Raw genomic sequence first — 18,188 nt, forward strand, 5'->3', positions numbered from 1 at the left:
GCCATCAAGTATTGTAACTGGAGCATTTAATGGCTTCATTGCCTGTTCTTTGCCTTTCGAAAACCATTGCCACCTTCTGATAGCTGACTGTAGCATTTGTTTCAGCAGTGTCCAGTGTCTACTAAAAAGCAAATGTTACACTGTGCAGGTAGGAGACAGCCCTTTATTTTCCATGAAGTTCAGTTGAAGTCTGAGAGTAGTCCAGAACAACTGTGAAACAGGTTGAGGATTGCAACTGCTGCCACAAGTCAATAGAGAAAACTGTTTTCATTTAGTGTGGTGCTATATCAGAAGAGGGTTACTTTGTCGTAATTGCTTTTCTTCTGTCAACACACCAGTAGGAATTAAGATAAAAGCTGCATTTCTTTCCTTGAACTGGCTAGAATTCAACTTGTTTCCCTGACTTCAGCATGTTATTTTAAATTCTGTTAGCATATTGAATATTCAACAGCTGAATCAGTTTATTTGCTCTACACTAGCACTGCCTTCTCTTTGTAGCTAGAAATTATTCTGTGACCATTGGGCTTAATCAGCTCATGATGCAAGGAATAACGCAATTGAAAAGTGCTGCTAATGGAAGTAGATGAATGACAGTGAAATGTCCACTTGCCATCCATTCCTTAAACATCAGTCTAATTAACAATGAGAGCAATATCTAGTCATTTGGAAAATGTATGTGACATCTTTAATTGTTCACACTCTGTAATATATTCAAATATTAAGATGGTTAATAAATGAGTTCACCTTTGTGAAACTTTTAAACTCCCCCCCCCCCAAGGCAGCATCTTTTGTTGGCAGCTTTTTTTCTAACAGTAAAGGGATAGTGGCATGTACTTTACGAAATAGCATGTGCTTTGTGAATTAGTGTAGGATTAAGGTGGCATGCACTCTTGAAGTAGCAATATGTTGGCAACAAATCAGCTAGCTTATTTTTTTGAGTTAGGCTTTGCTTCCAGGGGCCATTTGTATGGGATGGTGCTATACTGTCCTTAATGTTACTTATAAAGCAAGTGTGGGGAGCTTTTGGTCTTCCAAACCCAGAAAGCATGGCCTAATGGCCAGGGGTGATGAGAATTGAATGTTCTGTAACACCTGGAGAGCCAAAGGTGTATAACTCATCTGTTAAATGCACAGCAGCCTCCAGAACAGATATGAGTCTTATTCTGTCCTGTGATCAAAAGGCTTTTATTATGTAACCAGAACCTAAAAGGCCAGAACTGGTTGTGCACAGGGAAACCCCCTACTATGCTACCTTGATAAAGTTGAAGAAACCTGTTGCTACAGGAAGCCACCCAATATTTTTTGCAGAGGATAGCTTTTTTTCAAAAGGATGTTGAAAGCTAAAAGCTTTGGGTATGCCCTATGTGGTAGAATATCCTTCTACATAAGAGCAGACCCTTGTGGATGTCCAGACCAAGCCTTTTGGCTCCCAACTAGCATTTAAAACTTTTACTTGTGACAACACAAATCATCCCCCCCCCCCGAAGTCTTGAACTTTTTGATTTTTACATCTCCTGCTGAGAAGCATCCTTCTGTGACGATAGGTAGACTGGAACACTTTGGCCATTACGGAGCTGCAGTGTGACTTCTTGCAGACGCCAGCTATCCAACCACAGAAAGATGGGGGAAGAAATCCAGTAATTAGTATTTAATTAGAATAAGTTTGCTAATGTAGTATTTTCTTAACATCACAATGACATCAAAAGGCTTGGGAAATGCTACCATTAAGGAACTAGGGCTGGGCGATAACAGCTTTTCAACATCGTGATGTATCACCAGTCAAACATTGCGATATAGTGATACGTTGCAATGTTGAAAAGCAGAGGGAGGAACAAGTTTCATTGGCCCCAGCCCTGTGAAGCACCAGGCTGAAACACTGTAACGTTACCATATTATCCAGCCAGAATTTGCTTCCAAACTGATAGAAGAAATGATCTTGGTGGAAGCACCTAATAGCAATTCAGCTGACACCTTGGCTTAATTTATGCATGTAGATTGCATGTAGATTGCATGTAGATTGCATGTAGATTGCATGTAGATTGTTTACTGGCAATGCAACTGCATCCATGGCAGAACTGCAACCTGTTTCACAAAGGTAACTTTTTGTAAATGGCACTTAGTCCATACTTGATGCACTTAATAATCTCCTAGCACACACCTGTTAAGGGTGAAGTCCTTCTCTGAACAGACATGAAGATAACCAGCTGACTTTGTTCCAGATACTGGTATCCTTAACTGTAAATGCAAAAGTCAAATTCTTATGATTTTTTGTTAAATACATCCCCCACCCACAGAGAAGTAAGTCAAACAAAGCAAAATTCATATTTAATAACTTATAACTCAGAAAAGGATTTAAATTATCCATTTTCTTGAAGTTCCAAATTATATCAGGATGACAACCATGCAGGCATTTAACTAAGCACAACAAGCCATTTATCCTTTGCACATTCATACAAATAATTCCTTATTAGGTCACACATAAGCTTAAGTCTTTACTGCAAAAGAATGGGCGAATCCAGTCTAGGTTTTTAGTAGCTGTTGAAAGCTCTGCTTGTTCCATTAAGACAGTTTGGGAGACCTGTGACCTTCCAGAAATTAAGACTCCCAACTCCCATCATCCCCAGCCAACATGAGCAACAACCACTGATGATGGGAGTTGTAGTCTGGAAATATCTGAAGGGCCACTGATCCTCCCCCCCTTGGTGTAGTACAATCTGCACTCAATTTGGTTATTATTTTGCTGGACTGCTAGTTGTGCTTTCTTGTGTGTGACTAGGGAGTCCCTCTAAGGGTACTCATTCCCATTTGCGGACACATCCAACAGAGACTATATTAGCATAATACAAACTGCTTTGCCGGACCATTGGCCTGTCTAACCCAATACCATGTAAGTCAAATGGCACAGCTCTCCAAGACCTGCAGAAGATATTCTAATAATAGAAAGCCTGCTTCAACAACAACAAGAAGAAGATTATGTTGGAGATTGAATCTGGGACATTTTGCATGAAAAGTATATATTCTGGTACTAGGCTACAAACCAGTCCCCAGCACTGAAGCACTACTTCATCATATGCACATTCAGCTCTCTGCTGCTGGGCAAATTCTTTGATAAATCCAGACTTTTAAGTAAAGCTGATGTATAAGATCTGCACCAAGTTGATGTGGTTACTGTTTATTAGACAAGGCTGATTTAAAGCAGATAGGTTATGAGAAAATGTGTAGATTGAAATAGTAGTGTCTTAATGGTATATGGAATCCTAGCCTATTAACATTGCAGCATAATAATTTTATGCTGAGATAGCTGATGTCACGACAGACAACATCTTCAAACATATTCTAAGAAATCCTGTGGTCAAGCTATAATGTAGAGCACTCCTCCCCATTGCTTCTCTTCTCTCACATCAGGTCTTAATTCAGCCGGTATTACCTGAGCTCTTGACATGTCAACACAGTTGGTCTTGTCAGTCAGCCTGATGTAATGTACTTCAAGAGGAGGAGCACCAAGTGCCTCCAGGGCGGCTGAGTCTTTATGAAGCTGCTCAAGAGCCTGCTGATAGTACTGTGTTCTGGCAAAATTCTCTGGAGCAAGGAGGAAAGACACAAACAAGTTATTGTATCAATATTAAACAGAAATGGAATAGTGGTAAATATTAGTCAAAGAATGGTGTCTAATTGCCTTGACAGGTACCAAAGCCACAGTGGCCATGGCACTGTGCCCTTTCTACTTTTATCTACAGATAACCTAAATTTGAAGGTTTCCTTGTTATTTCAAAATATATAATCAAAGGCGACAGATGACTGCAGTTATACTTACTCATTCCAAATGTGTAAGGCCTGTTTAAAACGTATGTACATGGCCTACACAAGTAACATTGATACTGGGAGCTATGCCTGGAACAGCCAGCGTTATCCAAAAACCACTGGGGAGTCAGAAAACCAGCCTCTTGTGCAGGTGAAGATAATTCTGCTGGTACAAATCATGACTATATTCCACCCACTGCCAATAGCAGACCCAGCCACAAAGTGCATTAGACTTTTCTAATAATTTTTACAGACAGGTCTGTGTAATGTCACATTTCTAAGATACTGAAGAAAAGGTGTAAAATGTGACACTTGGTGCAAAATTAAGCTTCTCAAAAGTGTTTGCTTTCTTTTCTTTTTTTAGTACAAGTTTCTGGTTATAGCTGTGAATGATTCCTTGAAAGTGTGTGGCCAATGACTGTTGAAATTTCAGAAGCACAAATGAAAGCCAGTAGTTGAATAATATTTCCAGAGGATAAGAGCAGCATTTTAACACTGCATAAGATTGTCTGCTGCTCCCAGTGATGGGAAAATTCAATGAATTATACAAAATAGTAAACATTGCAGAATATGCAAAATAAGAGCAATTACATAAAGTTGCTTAATTTTTACAAGTTGAACTCAACATTTGGGGCACAAAATTTAGGTCGCATGGTTGTAGACTTTTGTTTGTTTTTAGCACTGTTACTGTATACAGAGCATAAAATTGACTTGAAAGTTTAAGGGGTCAAGTCATATTATTTCCACTACCACCCCTGTCTCTAAACAGTAACATAGGAAACCATCTTATACCAAATTAGACCTTAGTCCAACAAACTTAGTGTTGTCTACACTGGTTTGCAGAAGCTCTCCCAAGATTTCAGAAAGGAGTTTTTCCTGTCATTCCTGCAAGCGACAGGGATTGCATCTGGGTTGCTTTGCACTCCCCCACTCGGCCACACCCCTTCCTATTAATGATTATATATAGCAGGGAACCTGCAGCCCTCCAGATATTGTTGGACCACAACTCCCACCCCATACACCCCTGCCCACTGGCCATGCTGGCTAGACCTGATGGGAGTTGGAGTCCAACAACATCTGAAGGCCACAGATCCCTTACCCCTGTTTTAGATGTACTGAAGATGACAGACAGGGATACTACTTCAGAAGACTACTTTATGTACAATTGCCTTGCAAGCAGAAAACTAGCACTGAAGGGAGGAACGTTCTTCTCTAGTAACTACTGGTTTTCTATTCACAGAATTTTTAGCATGCTGGAAATTCAAAGATGTGATTTGCAACTTGCATTCTACCAACCCAATGCTCTTCCATCTCATTCTGCTGAACTTGATTCTGCTGATCAGGGTTAACTTACTAACTGTGATGAAACTTACTTTGTATGTAGTAATACATAAGAGCACTTCCTCCACCAGACACAACCGCCAGATAAAGAGCCATTTGATGAAGTTTTCTCAAGGATGCTGGCATGTTTTGTTCCCTAAGGGGAAAGAAGGATCAGAAATAGATTTATTGTATATTAGCAAAACAAGGGAATGTTGCCAAAGCCCTTTCAATATTCCAGCAAAATAGGCCTGAATGAAAGCCCTACATGCATCATTCAGCATTTTTGAGGGCCCCATGGTTCACTCAGATGATATCTAGAGGAGAATTGAGCAGGGGCTGCTCACCTCAGCCGGAATATGTTCATCTGTTTCTTTTAGGGATGCTGCTGCTTCACTAATTGCCAAGCAGAAAATAACTCGTTTGGTGCGGCCAGCAGCCAGAAAAGCAGCATATTGTTCTGCAGGTTCCCATAAGTGCTAAATAAAACACAGGGGAGTATTATTCAGGTTTTAGGGAGGCTAGTGAAATGTCACCCTGAAGTAAAGAAAGTAAACCTTATGAGTGAATTTCGCTACGAAGGTATGGGGAGGGATAAATAAGCCACGTGTCCAGTAACCCCACAGTTGCCACATTTTAGCAGCTTTCACTTGCGTGTTCACAAAGCAGAAGTGAAAAACAGGAAGGTTTTGCAATGGTCTCTCCCCTCATCCTTTTAGTCTTCTGTCCTGCCCTTTTCATGTGGACCACATATTTGTCATTTTGTTCTGTCATGCAGACAGATGACAAATACACAGTGAAAGTAAAAGGGCATGAGTGACTAGCAGAGAATACCATTAAACAGCTGAGTACAGGAGGTTACAGCTGTTCCTTTGTTTAACAGCTTACTGTGTTAATTGTATGACAGGCTCTTATCCACCTCTGTGCAGTATGTAAACAAGCAGGACTTGGATAACTATGAAAGTTGTAAATATTTTCAGTGATTTATGTGTATAAATCACAGGAATCCAAGTAGCAGAGTGAACAAGGCACACTGTCCTTTATCTAGGTCTCCTTTAAGCAGAGACCTGTGGCCCACCAGCTGCTGCTAGGCTGCATCTCCCATCAACCCCAGCCAACGTGGCCAATGGTCAGAGATGGGAGTTGTGATCCAGCAACATCTGGAGGGCCACAGGTTCTGCCAACCCCGCCTTTCAGAGTAAATGCATGCTGTTTATAAGTAATCATTTACCAAAAAAACCCCACCATAAGCACAGCATAATTGAAACAGATTTATAAACTACCATCTCTAGATGAATCATAGTACCATTCTGCATCTGAGGCTATGTGGACAATCCCAATTAAATCAGAAAGAGTCACAGGATCAGCCACATCTATGAGACTGCAATATTCAGGACACTCCACAGCAGAAGCTTTGTCTGCATAAACCACACTGATATGGAATTAACTGCAACTCTCATTAGCTTGGATGGGGCTTGTCTAAAAATATTCTCAATAGATCATGTCCCATGTTCCAAATAACAGTGACAGAAATGCACTGGTCTGTTGAAGGGGGACAGCTGTTTACAGGAAAGAAGTCCCTCAAGTCAGGTGTTTCTTCATCTGGTGAGTTCTACCTTATGTGAGTGGAATAAGAGGAAACACTAGTATATAAACATAGCAATCCTTTCTCCTTCAGAATATCTTGGGGGGAATGAAGGATACAAAAGCACCCCTAACTAGAATTTAACTTTCTTTTGTGTGCAGCAAGAGGCAGGGTGTACAAAAGGACAGAAGACTATCATCATGATGATGCGCATACCTTTTTACATTCCTCCTTTAGTTTGCTTGATCTTCTTAGTCAAAAACAGCTAATCTGAAATAAAAAACAGGATTTTTCAGCTCCTCTGCAACAGTAATATTTCTGTTTCCTATAGAAGAAGAAGTAGGAGCAGATGACAAGACCTAACTACTACTTTGGGAGACAGAAAACATCTCATGTGTATATTCTCAAACATCTGTGCCTCATTTTTTATTCTGGCTTATTCCCTCTTCCAGTCTACCTTCTCTATCTTGTCATTTTTTGTCTTAGAAAGTTATATCTTATTCATTCATAATTGACTCATGCAGGATGGAGTCGGCAAAACATTTTCTTGAAGGGGAACAGCCACAGAAGATTGAAACAATTGGAGAGCACAGAGAAAAGTAATGGTAGCTTTGTGTGATAAGGAACCAAGGCCTTATCCTTCCCTCAGAAGGTTGTGGACTCTTTTTAAAGCAGAGGCTGTATGGCTAGCTGTCATGGATGCTGAGATTCCTGTAATGCAGGGGGTTGGACTAGATGACCCTTGGGTTCCTTCCAACTCTACAATTCTTTGATTCTAAGTAGCCTTCCTCACACCCAAGAAGATTCTGGCGAAGTTGGAAACAAGACATGAACTTAAGGAATCCTAATGTCATCGTAACAACTACATGCTAAAAATATATATATTTGAACTGCCCTCTCTGTAAGTATCCTTTCCCTTGATGGAAACGGGTGCTTCCCACAGATTTTCCTGCAGCCTTTGTGGTACATCTACCTGAGTCTTTAACCCTTCTCCTCCTCATGCCTCTCTTCTCTACAGAAAGGCATCTGAGAAAAGAGTTCTTGCAGAGAAGTGCTAGAAATCCCTTAGGAAAGCAATCTCTGGAAAACACTCATTCAAGGGCCCAACTCCTTTTTTACTTGGTTCCACAAAAAAACAGAGAAACACCCACATCCAAAATATCCTGTTTGTGTTTTGGCGTCCTGACTTCCTTCAAGGATGCTGACTAAATTCTTGCCTTTCCTCAGGCTACCTCACCTCTTCAAATCAGCCCCACCCAGATTATTTTGGCATCTTTGAAAGCAGTGTCTCTAAAGTGGATTTCAGCCCACGTTGGGCTACTGGAAACCTTAGTGATAGCTTTCTTAGAAAGTAAGGCTTCAGCAGAACTGCTGTCAAACATCTTATTAAATGTCACAATGGAAACTAATGGCCACTGATGTAGAAAATGCAAAACCATTTCCTTTCTTTAGTCTATATTGGTATCTTTCTCAGGTGACACTATTTGCATGACTAACTTTGCTTGCTCATAAGAGAGTCATAAGAGAGTGCCTGAGACATCCTCACCTCCTAGTATGACGCCACATACTTGGTATGTTGCTTTCAGAAACAAGGCCTAGAAGTGCCATACAGTGGTGCCTCGCAAGACGAAATTAATTCGTTCCGCAAGTCTCTTCGTCTTGCGGTTTTTTCGTCTTGGAATGCACGGTTTCCCATAGGAATGCATTGAAAATCAATTAATGCGTTCCTAGGGAAACCGCCTTCAGACCAGGTCCGGGGACAGACTGTCCCCGGACCTCTTCTGAAGGCTGGGGGGGGGGGACAAGGGCTTTTCTTCCCACCCCCAGCATTTTAAAAAACCCTGGGACAGCGGAGGACTTCTCCGCTGTCCGGGCGATCTTAAAATGCTGGCGGGCGGCATTTTAAAATCGCCCCGGGACAGCGGAGGACTTCTCCGCTGTCCGGGGCGATTTAAAAGCCCCTGGGAAGGCAGGCAGGGGGGACAAAGACTTTCGCCCCCCGCCCGCCTTCAGAAGGTGTTCCTGCCCCCCACCCGGCTTCGCAGCAGCGCTACGAAGCCCGGCGGCTGGGGCAGGTGTTCCCGCCCCCCCACCCCGCTTCGGAGCAGCGTTCCGAAGCGGGGTGGCTGGGGCAGGTGTTCCCGCCCCCCGCCCGGCTTCGCAGCAGCGCTACGAAGCCCGGCGGCTGGGGCAGGTGTTCCCGCCCCCCCACCCCGCTTCGGAGCAGCGTTCCGAAGCGGGGTGGCTGGGGCAGGTGTTCCTGCCCCCCACCCGGCTTCGCAGCAGCGCTACGAAGCCCGGCGGCTGGGGCAGGTGTTCCCGCCCCCCCACCCCGCTTCGGAGCAGCGTTCCGAAGCGGGGTGGCTGGGGCAGGTGTTCCCGCCCCCCGCCCGGCTTCGCAGCAGCGCTACGAAGCCCGGCGGCTGGGGCAGGTGTTCCCGCCCCCCCCACCCCGCTTCGGAGCACCGGGAGAAGCGATCTCCCCGCAGCCCCTTGCTTCAAAAGAGGTCCGGGGGCAGACCTCTTTTGAAGCAAGGGGCGGTGGGGAGAAGCGATCTCCCCGCCGCCCCTTGCTTCAAAAGATAAGACCCGCTGTCCCCGGGGCAAGCTTCGTTTTGCGAAGCAAGCCCATAGGGAAATTCGTCTTGCGAGGCAACTCGAAAACGGAAAAACCTTTCGTTTTGCGAGTTTTTCGTCTCGCGAGGCGTTCGTCTTGCGGGGTACCACTGTACAACATTTGTTTCTGAGTAAAATCAAAGGTTAGGAGTTGATAAACATTACTTGCTGGGGACTATTGACAACTTTGCGAAAAACAATGAAATCTATTTTTGCCCATCTTACATATTGTTGCATGTCATCCCAATCTCTGCTTGGTGTGAGATTCCAGGGGTTCCAGACACCCAGGGTTTGTGTTTCCTTTGGAAATGAGGCACAGCAGAGACTGTGGTAGTTTTATGATATATGGTTTATTTACACATATATATTTATTTATTTACACCAGAGTCTAGGACGCGGGTGGCGCTGTGGGTTAAACCACAGAGCCTAGGACTTGCTGATTAGAAGGTCGCCGGTTCAAATCCCCATGACAGGGTGAGCTCCCGTTGTTCGAACCCTGCTCCTGCAGCAGTTCGAAAGCACGTCAAAGTGCAAGTAGATAAATAGGTACCACTCTGACGGGAAGGTAAACGGCGTTTCCGTGCGCTGCTCTGGTTCGCCAGAAGCGGCTTAGTCATGCTGGCCACATGACCCGGAAGCTGTACGCCGGCTCCCTCCGCCAGTAAAGCGAGATGAGCGCGCAACCCCAGAGTCGGCCACGACTGGACCTAATGGTCAGGGGTCCCTTTACCTTTACCACCAGAGTCTACAATGGAGGGGTTCACAGCATTAACACCCCCAAGAGGGCCTTGCCTGTCCCATAGCCACAGCCTTGGATTCCAGCAGAAATCAGGCATGGCTCTCTCTCAGCGGCCTAACCTGCAGCCTTGCTTCAACCTTCAACTACACACAACTCAACTCTCCAACTCTGGCCTTTCTGGTTCCCATTCTTTCCCCATTTAAAAGGCAGCTGCAGGAGAAAAGGATTTGGATCAGCGCCTGGAGGGAATTCTTTAAAAATCCTTTCTCCCCGTGCTGATTACTGGATTTGTGTGGAGGGAAATGTGCAGGTATTAAAAAGCAGCAACCAGATGCTTGAAGGGCCCCTCAGTATTTACTGTGATTGGGCCAAAGTCATGGGGTGGGTGGGGGCTATGATGGCTGCCCCTGCTAAGCAATATGCCATGCTAAGCACTACAGGGGATTGGAGTAGATCAGAGAAACAAAGAAGGTGCAAGCAGGCAGTGGAGAACATTCACAGGCTCCTCCTTGCAAGAGAGACGGCTCTTAAACCCTAGTCCTAGATTTAATTATTGTCTCGCTGCTCCCAAGGATCCTTAGCAGGTTCAGTGAAGCAGAATGGCCAACAACCAGAAGTGATAGCACACATTTCCGTGTGCTTGTTCTCTCACCTTCCCACCTTTCATTTGCCATTTCATGGCACCCTGTTTTTCAATTCCACTCGTTCACACCATGTTGGTGGTACCTTTTAGCATTTGGTTAAGATTAGCACTTACCCTTTCCGCCACACACGCATATAATGCTGCCCAAACATACTTCCCCAAGTAGAAAAAGAAACTGAATATATAAAGCTGGTTATTAATATTCACTCAGTCTATTTAGGTTTGTGCTGAATGTCCATCAGTTTTGATACTTGCGTAAGAATTAACCATTCAAAGCAGCCAAGCAAATTATCAGGCATGGTGGGTGGGAGGAGACTCTCACTATGTAAAACATTCACCTAGTTTTGATGCCCTTTCTGCCCCGTCAGCTGATCCTTCTTGATGCCATTTTTCCTCTTTCTTCGCCACACCATGATTTGATCCAAACGGGTTTTCTGTTCACTGACGGACTTATTGCATCATGCTGGCATCAACAAAAATCATGTGCATTGCCCTGGTGCTGAGGAAAAGCGGGAAGAAAAAGGTGACACCCAGGAGGATGTGTTTGCAAGCCTGATAAGACAGGAGGCACTTTTCAACTCTCGTCAAAACTAAAACAAAATGAGGCTGCATTGAAACATTTAGTCTTGTTCATTTATCTAGTTTCAGCTTCTGACTACATTAAAGTCCCGCAGGAATAATTTTTTAAAAAATGCAATAGATGTAACATGATGCTATTCAATCATTTAATAACAAATTCTACCATCTTGTGGTATTATTTTTCAGAATGGCACCTATGTTAACACAGCTGACCCTATGATTGCTCTTTGAGAACAATATTTCATCTACATCCACCTGGATCTTAGTTGTCATTCTGGGGTCTGTTTTGGGGGGCTGTTGCAGTTTGGTGCTGCTTTGTCTTTTTAATAATCAGCTGTTCAGAACACTTGGAGATAAACACTGTTCTATATATACACATTAAAACTTTCTCATTTTAAATGAAATCCTCATGTAAAGCGCTGGGCCTCTCACTTCTTTATTTCTCATAAAAGAAGCAACATTTCTAATGGTTCAGGGCTTGGTCACAGATGATCTGCTTAAGCCCAAATCCAACATAAAAAGATAAATCGGTAATTTCCTCAACGTGGGTGACTGCAGTTCTTATGAAGTGTTTTAGGTTCCTCATAAAATAAAAGTACTTTAAGTGCAGATGAGAAGCAAGGATGAGCAAAGGAATGCAAATTCCTGTTACATAATACTACCCTGAATTTTATTGCTGCTTGAAGGGGGAGGAAAATGAAAAGGTTAGACACTATAATAGTGGGGTGTGTTATAAAGAACAACAGTGCAATTATATCACTGTTGCTGCTTTAGAGCATTGAAGTGAATCAATCACCATCTTCATGCTTCTTCAGACAGGCAAAGTGAAGCAAGCAAGTCCATCCCAGCACTCTGGAAGGCTAACAGGTTTCTTTTATGTCCCTTGTCCCTGGTTACTTCTATTTCATACATTATCTCATTACCGGACCAGTTTATAAGAACTGCTTTATCTACTTATCAGCCTAACCACAAAAACACATATGTGCTGGTATTGGAAGGCTATATGGATCATGTGGTCACAATGGGAATTAGCACAAAACCAAGGATCTACATAGTTATTGGGGGCAACACATTATGTCTGAGGCAGAGATATTCATGTGACTGAACTCTATGACATACACAGGGAATGGCCAATATATGCAGGGATACAATGAATAAAACACATTATAGAAACTGGCTTTCACTACTTATTATCAATTCCCCAAACCATGCACTGATTCATCCAGTCTTCCATTTGTTGGGTGGAAATTCACCCATGGGATGAATAATAAAATAATCAGCTGGGTGCCTAAATTCAAAACGGGGAGCTAAACACATTCTCCAGCAGGAGAGAGTTCCCAGTAGCAGAGTTTAAACTCACAGAAGTTAAGCAGCAGCACAGGGTTAGGAATATAGGTTGTTAAAACTATTTTCGTACGTCATTTACTTGCATACAGCACTCCCTGTTTTCTACCCCTCTTGAAATGAGCAGAAGTATGTTTAAAATATTTTATTTACAAAACATTCCAAAGGTAAGATTCATGCATTTATTCAGCAGCAACAAGGAGAACACAGGCAAAATACTCTTGGGCAGTGCTTTTTTTCCTGGGGAGACGCAGGGGTACACATACCCCTAAAATTTTTGTGAATCTAAGTTTGGCCTCATTGAGGGGCAGTATTTCAATATGAGTAGGAAAATGAGAGTACCCCTAAACATTTTTTAAGAAACAAAGCACTGCTCTTGGGTATAAAATACAGAAAGATAACTTCAAACACGTTCTAAGCTTGGAGCAGGCTTAAGATACGTCCTCCCTGGCAGGTTACATGGCATGGAGAAACAGGAAACAGGAAGAGAAAAGCTTCACTTCCTCATATCAGAAAAAGGGTGGCATGACCTAGCTGAGTCTAGGAATCAATCTCTATTACCTTAACCCCCTCATGAACTAACTAGTGCTCATGCATGGTTGATTTTGACTGAACTTTCCCACACCATTGCTGCCAGATGTTTTCCAATTGAATTATGACCAGCAGGAGGACTACTGAGTTGCCAAAGGTCATCTGCTTAAGAGGACTGGCAATTTACATGAGAAGCATATAATAAAAAGTAATTATGCAACACGAAGAGACAGAAGCATATTAAAATGTTGTAGTGTTATATATTATCAAATTAGTCACACTCAGACCACATTATGACCAACACAACCAAAACCAAACAAAAAAAATCACTTTGCTACCTAATTTCTGATCTCCTACATATTTTCCCCTCAACATGAACTCAGTTACTTAAACTGAGGCCATAGTTCCTTTCCCAGTAATGGAAAAATTAACCTACCTCCCATATTTCCTATGCTTAACATATTAACATACATAATCAATTATAATCTTCCACTATCTGATTAAATCTTTGCTCTTTTCTCAAACTGAACAACTAGAATTCTAGCAGCAATTTAACAAATAGTTCCCTAATTTGGCATCGTGAACCCAGCTCCTCTAAATACACCAACATTACAAGCACAACAGGTAATGGGATCTACCCAAAAGGAATTCACCAACATCACAAAGATAAAACTCTGCCGTACCAAATTCAGGTACCTAGTGATTCAAATAACCAGAAACCTCAACAAAATATACCTCCACAATTACAAATCAACAGAGACTTGAGGAAATGGAACAACACCAACTTCACCCTCTCAGACAAAATAGCTATGATCAAAATGACCACCCTCCCAAAACTAACCTATTTATTCCAAACCCTCCCAATCTGGATTCCCCAACACTCGTTTATTTTCTCACACAAAAAGCGAAGAATAAGCCCCAAATACCTGTACCTCCCTTCCTCAGAAGTCCAACCCTTCTGGACAGCAGTCCTATAAGAGATATGCAAAATAATCAGTGCTTTCCCCCCTTAAAAGATGTTTAGGGGTATTCTCATTTTCTTTCTCATATTGAAATACTGCCCCTCAATGAGGCCAAACTTAGATTCACAAAATGTTTAGGGGTATGTGTCCCCCCAGAACAAAAGCACTGAAAATAACTAAACAGGTATTAGAACTCACCCCACAACTGGCCCTACTGAACATCTTCTAAGATCATAGCGACCACTCACATTATACAGAGCTCATAACCCACCTTCTCTCAGCAGCCGGACACTGGAGAGACCTGTCAGGAGTAAACTTGAACCAATGGCATTTATTGGTATGGGAAACGGCCTTGCTAGAAAAGCTAACCAATAAACTGAAACTGAGACGGGGACAAGAGGACGCCTTCGCCTGGCTTCCCTTTATCACATACACAGCCCAGCGAGACAACAAGAGGAATCCACCGACAACATACAAACATGCCTCCTCCTCACAAATGCAAACAAGCCCCACTGCAGACAACCACAGACAACCAACCACACCCTGCCCCCCAAGAAGATGCAATAATCGAACAGTGGTATCTTGGTTCTCGAGCTTAATCTGTTCTGGGAGTCCTGTTTGACTTCCGAAACCATTCAAAAACCAAGGCACAGCTTCCAATTCAAGCAGAAGCCACGTCAGATGTTCAGCTTCCAAAAAACACTTACTTCTGGGTTTGTGGCTTTCGGGAGCCGATTTGTTCGGGAGCCAAGCCATTCTAGAACCAAGGTACCACTGTAAATGAATAGAAAAAGAGCCTACCCAGCTGACACTGACACAAAACCCCACAGGTACACTATACAAAAGGATGCCTCACCAACCCACCCCTCCTCTCCCCCCTCTTCTTCCCCAACCTTATACAGTGGTACCTCGGGTTACATATGCTTCAGGTTACAGACTCCGCTAACCCAGAAATAGTGCTTCAGGTTAAGCACTTTGCTTCAGGATGAGAACAGAAATCGGGCTCCGGCGGCGCAGCAGCAGCAGGAGGCCCCATTAGCTAAAGTGGTGCTTCAGGTTAAGAACAGTTTCAGGTTAAGAACAGACCTCCGGAACGAATAAAGTACTTAACCTGAGGTACCTCTGTACTGTACTCAACAGTTAAGTTCTCACAACAAATGTAACTTATCTGTAAGAAAGACTGTACAAGCTTAAAAAAAGAGACAAGGCATGTACTTTTGTAAACCAACAAAATCATTCATAAAATTATTATTATTATTATTATTAATAATAATTAATGGGATCACCCCCAACATTAATTTCATTACCAGATAAAATTTCACTCCATTTTTTAAAAAATTTAAGATTGCATCTAGTCTTGTATGCCCCTAGACCACCAGCAGTCAGGAGACACTTTGAGATATATTTGTTTTAGCCTCAATATCACAATAATCCGTTCCAAAATCCCCGGAACACTGATCAGTCTTGCTCATTCTGTATTACAGACTGGATGGGTCTTTCAGCTGATGTTGAAGGACAGCACCTCACCTTAGCCTCCCTATGAGTTCATTGCTGAGCATTGATTTGAACTTGCCCCTTCCAGCTCCAAATCAGCTCTTCATCACCCTGTAAGACCTACTTAGCACTAAAACTACCTACCTTTGGCTGCAGATTAAAAGGTGTTGAAACACAGGCACACATCTGTCCATCATCAGTATTTGACCACTTTATAGGATTTTTAACTTCTTCTTAAGAGAGAATATTATGAAAATGATATACAGGTGGTACATGACCCCAGTCAAGCTAGCAAAAATTTACCACTTGCCCGATAATAAATGTTGGAAATGTAAAGAAACTGAAGGTACATTCTTTCACCTTTGGTGGACGTGCCCAAGGATTAAGGCTCTCTGGGAGACGATATATAATGAATTGAAAAAGGTATTTAAATATACCTTCTTGAAGAAACCAGAGGCCTTTCTCCTGGGCATAGTTGACCAATCGGTGTTAAAGAAGGATAGAACTTTCTTTATGTACGCTACAACAGCAGCAAGAATACTTATCGCAAAGTATTGGAAGACACAGGATTTACCCACTCTGGAGGAATGGCAGATGAAGGTGATGGATTACATGGAATTGGCGGAAATGACTGGTAGGATCCGAGGCCAGGGAGAAGAGTCAGTGGAAGAGGACTGGAAGAAATTTAAAGACTATCTACTGAGACATTGTAAAATTAATGAATGTTAGAATGATGTTGGATTGAAATTAAGTGGTTTCTAGCTGTAATGGTATAAAAGAATATGAAAAAATGGTTTTTTATAAGTAAAAATTCAAGGTTATAATAATTTAAGATTAAAGATTTGGGTAGAAGAAAGAGGGAAAGAAACTACTGAGCTAATAAATTGAACTGGAATACAAAAAAGGGAGGTATGAGGAGGTCCGAGAAACAAGTAAATGGAAAATAATGTGATGAAAAGATTGATTGTTTTTAAATATTTTTATTTTGTATTTTTTCTTTTTTCTTTTTCTATTTGGTAATGTAAAAGTCTTAATAAAAATTTTATTTTATAAAAAAAAAGGATTTTTAACTTCTTGAATGTGGTCCATGGTTAGTTATGCCCCCCTTTCCATCAAGGGGCTCAGGATAGGGTCCCTGGTTCTCTACTCACCCCATTTTACCCTTGCAGCAAGCCTGCCAGGGAGGTTAGACTGAGAGACAGGGACCATCCCAAGGCCACTGAGTGAGCTTTGAGGGCCCCAAATAATGTACACGTTGCTTTGAATCCATCATGTGAAGCGTGAGGGTGGTGGGGAGGCGGCCTGGATCTAAAGACATGATATGTTGATCTGATTTTTCTGCTGTGGGCTTAATTCACTCCAAGAGATTTACATTTTGGTTGTGTGCCTGCATTTAGATAGCTAAAGGGGCAAAGCAAATCTAGCAGCTTATTTGCTTTAAAAAAATAAAGAAAAGAACCGCATACTCTTAATTGCCTTCAAGTCAAACAATACAGGGCATCAGGACATCTCTTGGATTTAGCTGAAGCATAGAAAAGTCCTCCTTGGCTCTGCTCTAATTATTCCCAATACTGTCAAGGTCCCTGAAGTGAACTACAACCTTGTAACCAGCTTGACAGCAAATACTGTTCTACATTTATTAATACTCCACATTATTTGCAGAATGACTTGTTCCAAAGCAGGGACCTCACCTGCCCCTGTGAAAGGGTGTCAGATAGTTGCCCCGGCTCCCTGATGATAACACACAAATGTGTGTTTCCAACAAGCTGCTGTCATATCATTTTAGAATTCAATCTTCAATGTGCCACAGCTCCTGCCAAGTGGCTTGAAAACCCAAGGCTCTTCCTTGCTTTTTAATTTCCTCTCAAAGCAAAGGAGCTGTGTGTGTATCTCTGTGTTATTCTCATAATGGAAACCCTACTCTTACAGAAACTTACATCAACAAAATAGGTTAATCAAATTCAGAAACTGTTCCCCCTTGCTCCCCTCTTGGAATTGAGATGCTTCCCCCACCCTCTTCTCACACCTCTTCTCCTTCCTTCTGCTTTGTGGTCCTTGGGTTATTTTTAGCTATTAATAATGGGTCAACTATGTACATTATTCAACCCAAACAACATTTCGTTAAGCAAATAGAGGGAGAAAAATCAATAAAGGGAAGCATTTGGCAGCTCAGTGTACAGGAAATTATTTGCATTCTCAGCTTCAGATCAATAATCTTCTTTCCTCCACTGGTCCAACAGGAAATTATAACCTTTCTGAACATTATCTGGAAAGTTATCTTCAGCAGTAGTTTAGCACTTTTTTAACCTTGGAAAACGTAACAGAGTATTCTGGTGTTGACTTAGTTTAAATACCTTTCATTTTCTGTTCTACTGAGTATCTATTTCTGCCTTGTTGGCAGCAGGTCTGCACTTGTCATGCTGGCGGGTTTGCATATATTTGTTCTAAACAGGGATACCTCAAGGCTGCCCATCACTCCCTCCCCATAAACAGCACCTGGTATCTCCTGACTATGAAAAGTGGATCTCTCTCCCCCTCTGTAGAAGCTTTATAGTAAAATTGGCATAAATTATT

At 42.3% G+C, this 18,188-nt stretch overlaps 2 protein-coding genes across 7 annotated transcripts in view; one reads left to right on the forward strand and one right to left on the reverse strand.

The window, feature by feature from the left end:
- The window catches only part of STK17A (serine/threonine kinase 17a), a 42,114-nt gene that overhangs the window by 17,943 nt on the left and 5,983 nt on the right, over window positions 1-18,188 (forward strand). The gene's annotated exons all lie outside the window — the stretch shown is intronic.
- The window catches only part of FIGNL1 (fidgetin like 1), a 49,706-nt gene continuing 31,667 nt past the window's right edge, over window positions 150-18,188 (reverse strand). Inside the window, exons 2-8 of one of the 6 annotated variants that reach the window (XM_077916543.1) lie at window positions 6,923-6,976; window positions 5,469-5,600; window positions 5,175-5,278; window positions 3,428-3,579; window positions 2,159-2,235; window positions 1,502-1,602; window positions 150-1,432 (exon numbers count right to left, since the gene is read on the reverse strand). In XM_077916543.1, coding sequence (XP_077772669.1) covers window positions 1,506-1,602; window positions 2,159-2,235; window positions 3,428-3,579; window positions 5,175-5,278; window positions 5,469-5,488 — 450 coding nt within the window. In that variant the 5' untranslated portion in view covers window positions 5,489-5,600; window positions 6,923-6,976 and the 3' untranslated portion in view covers window positions 150-1,432; window positions 1,502-1,505. Of the gene's footprint in view, window positions 1,603-2,158; window positions 2,236-3,427; window positions 3,580-5,174; window positions 5,279-5,468; window positions 5,601-6,922; window positions 6,977-11,042; window positions 11,204-18,188 lie in introns of all 6 variants that reach the window. The other 5 variants (XM_028751042.2, XM_028751041.2, XM_028751043.2 and 2 more) reach the window with 5 other exon arrangements.

This window comes from Podarcis muralis, chromosome 12, assembly GCF_964188315.1.
Source record: "Podarcis muralis chromosome 12, rPodMur119.hap1.1, whole genome shotgun sequence".
NCBI lineage: Eukaryota > Metazoa > Chordata > Lepidosauria > Squamata > Lacertidae > Podarcis > Podarcis muralis.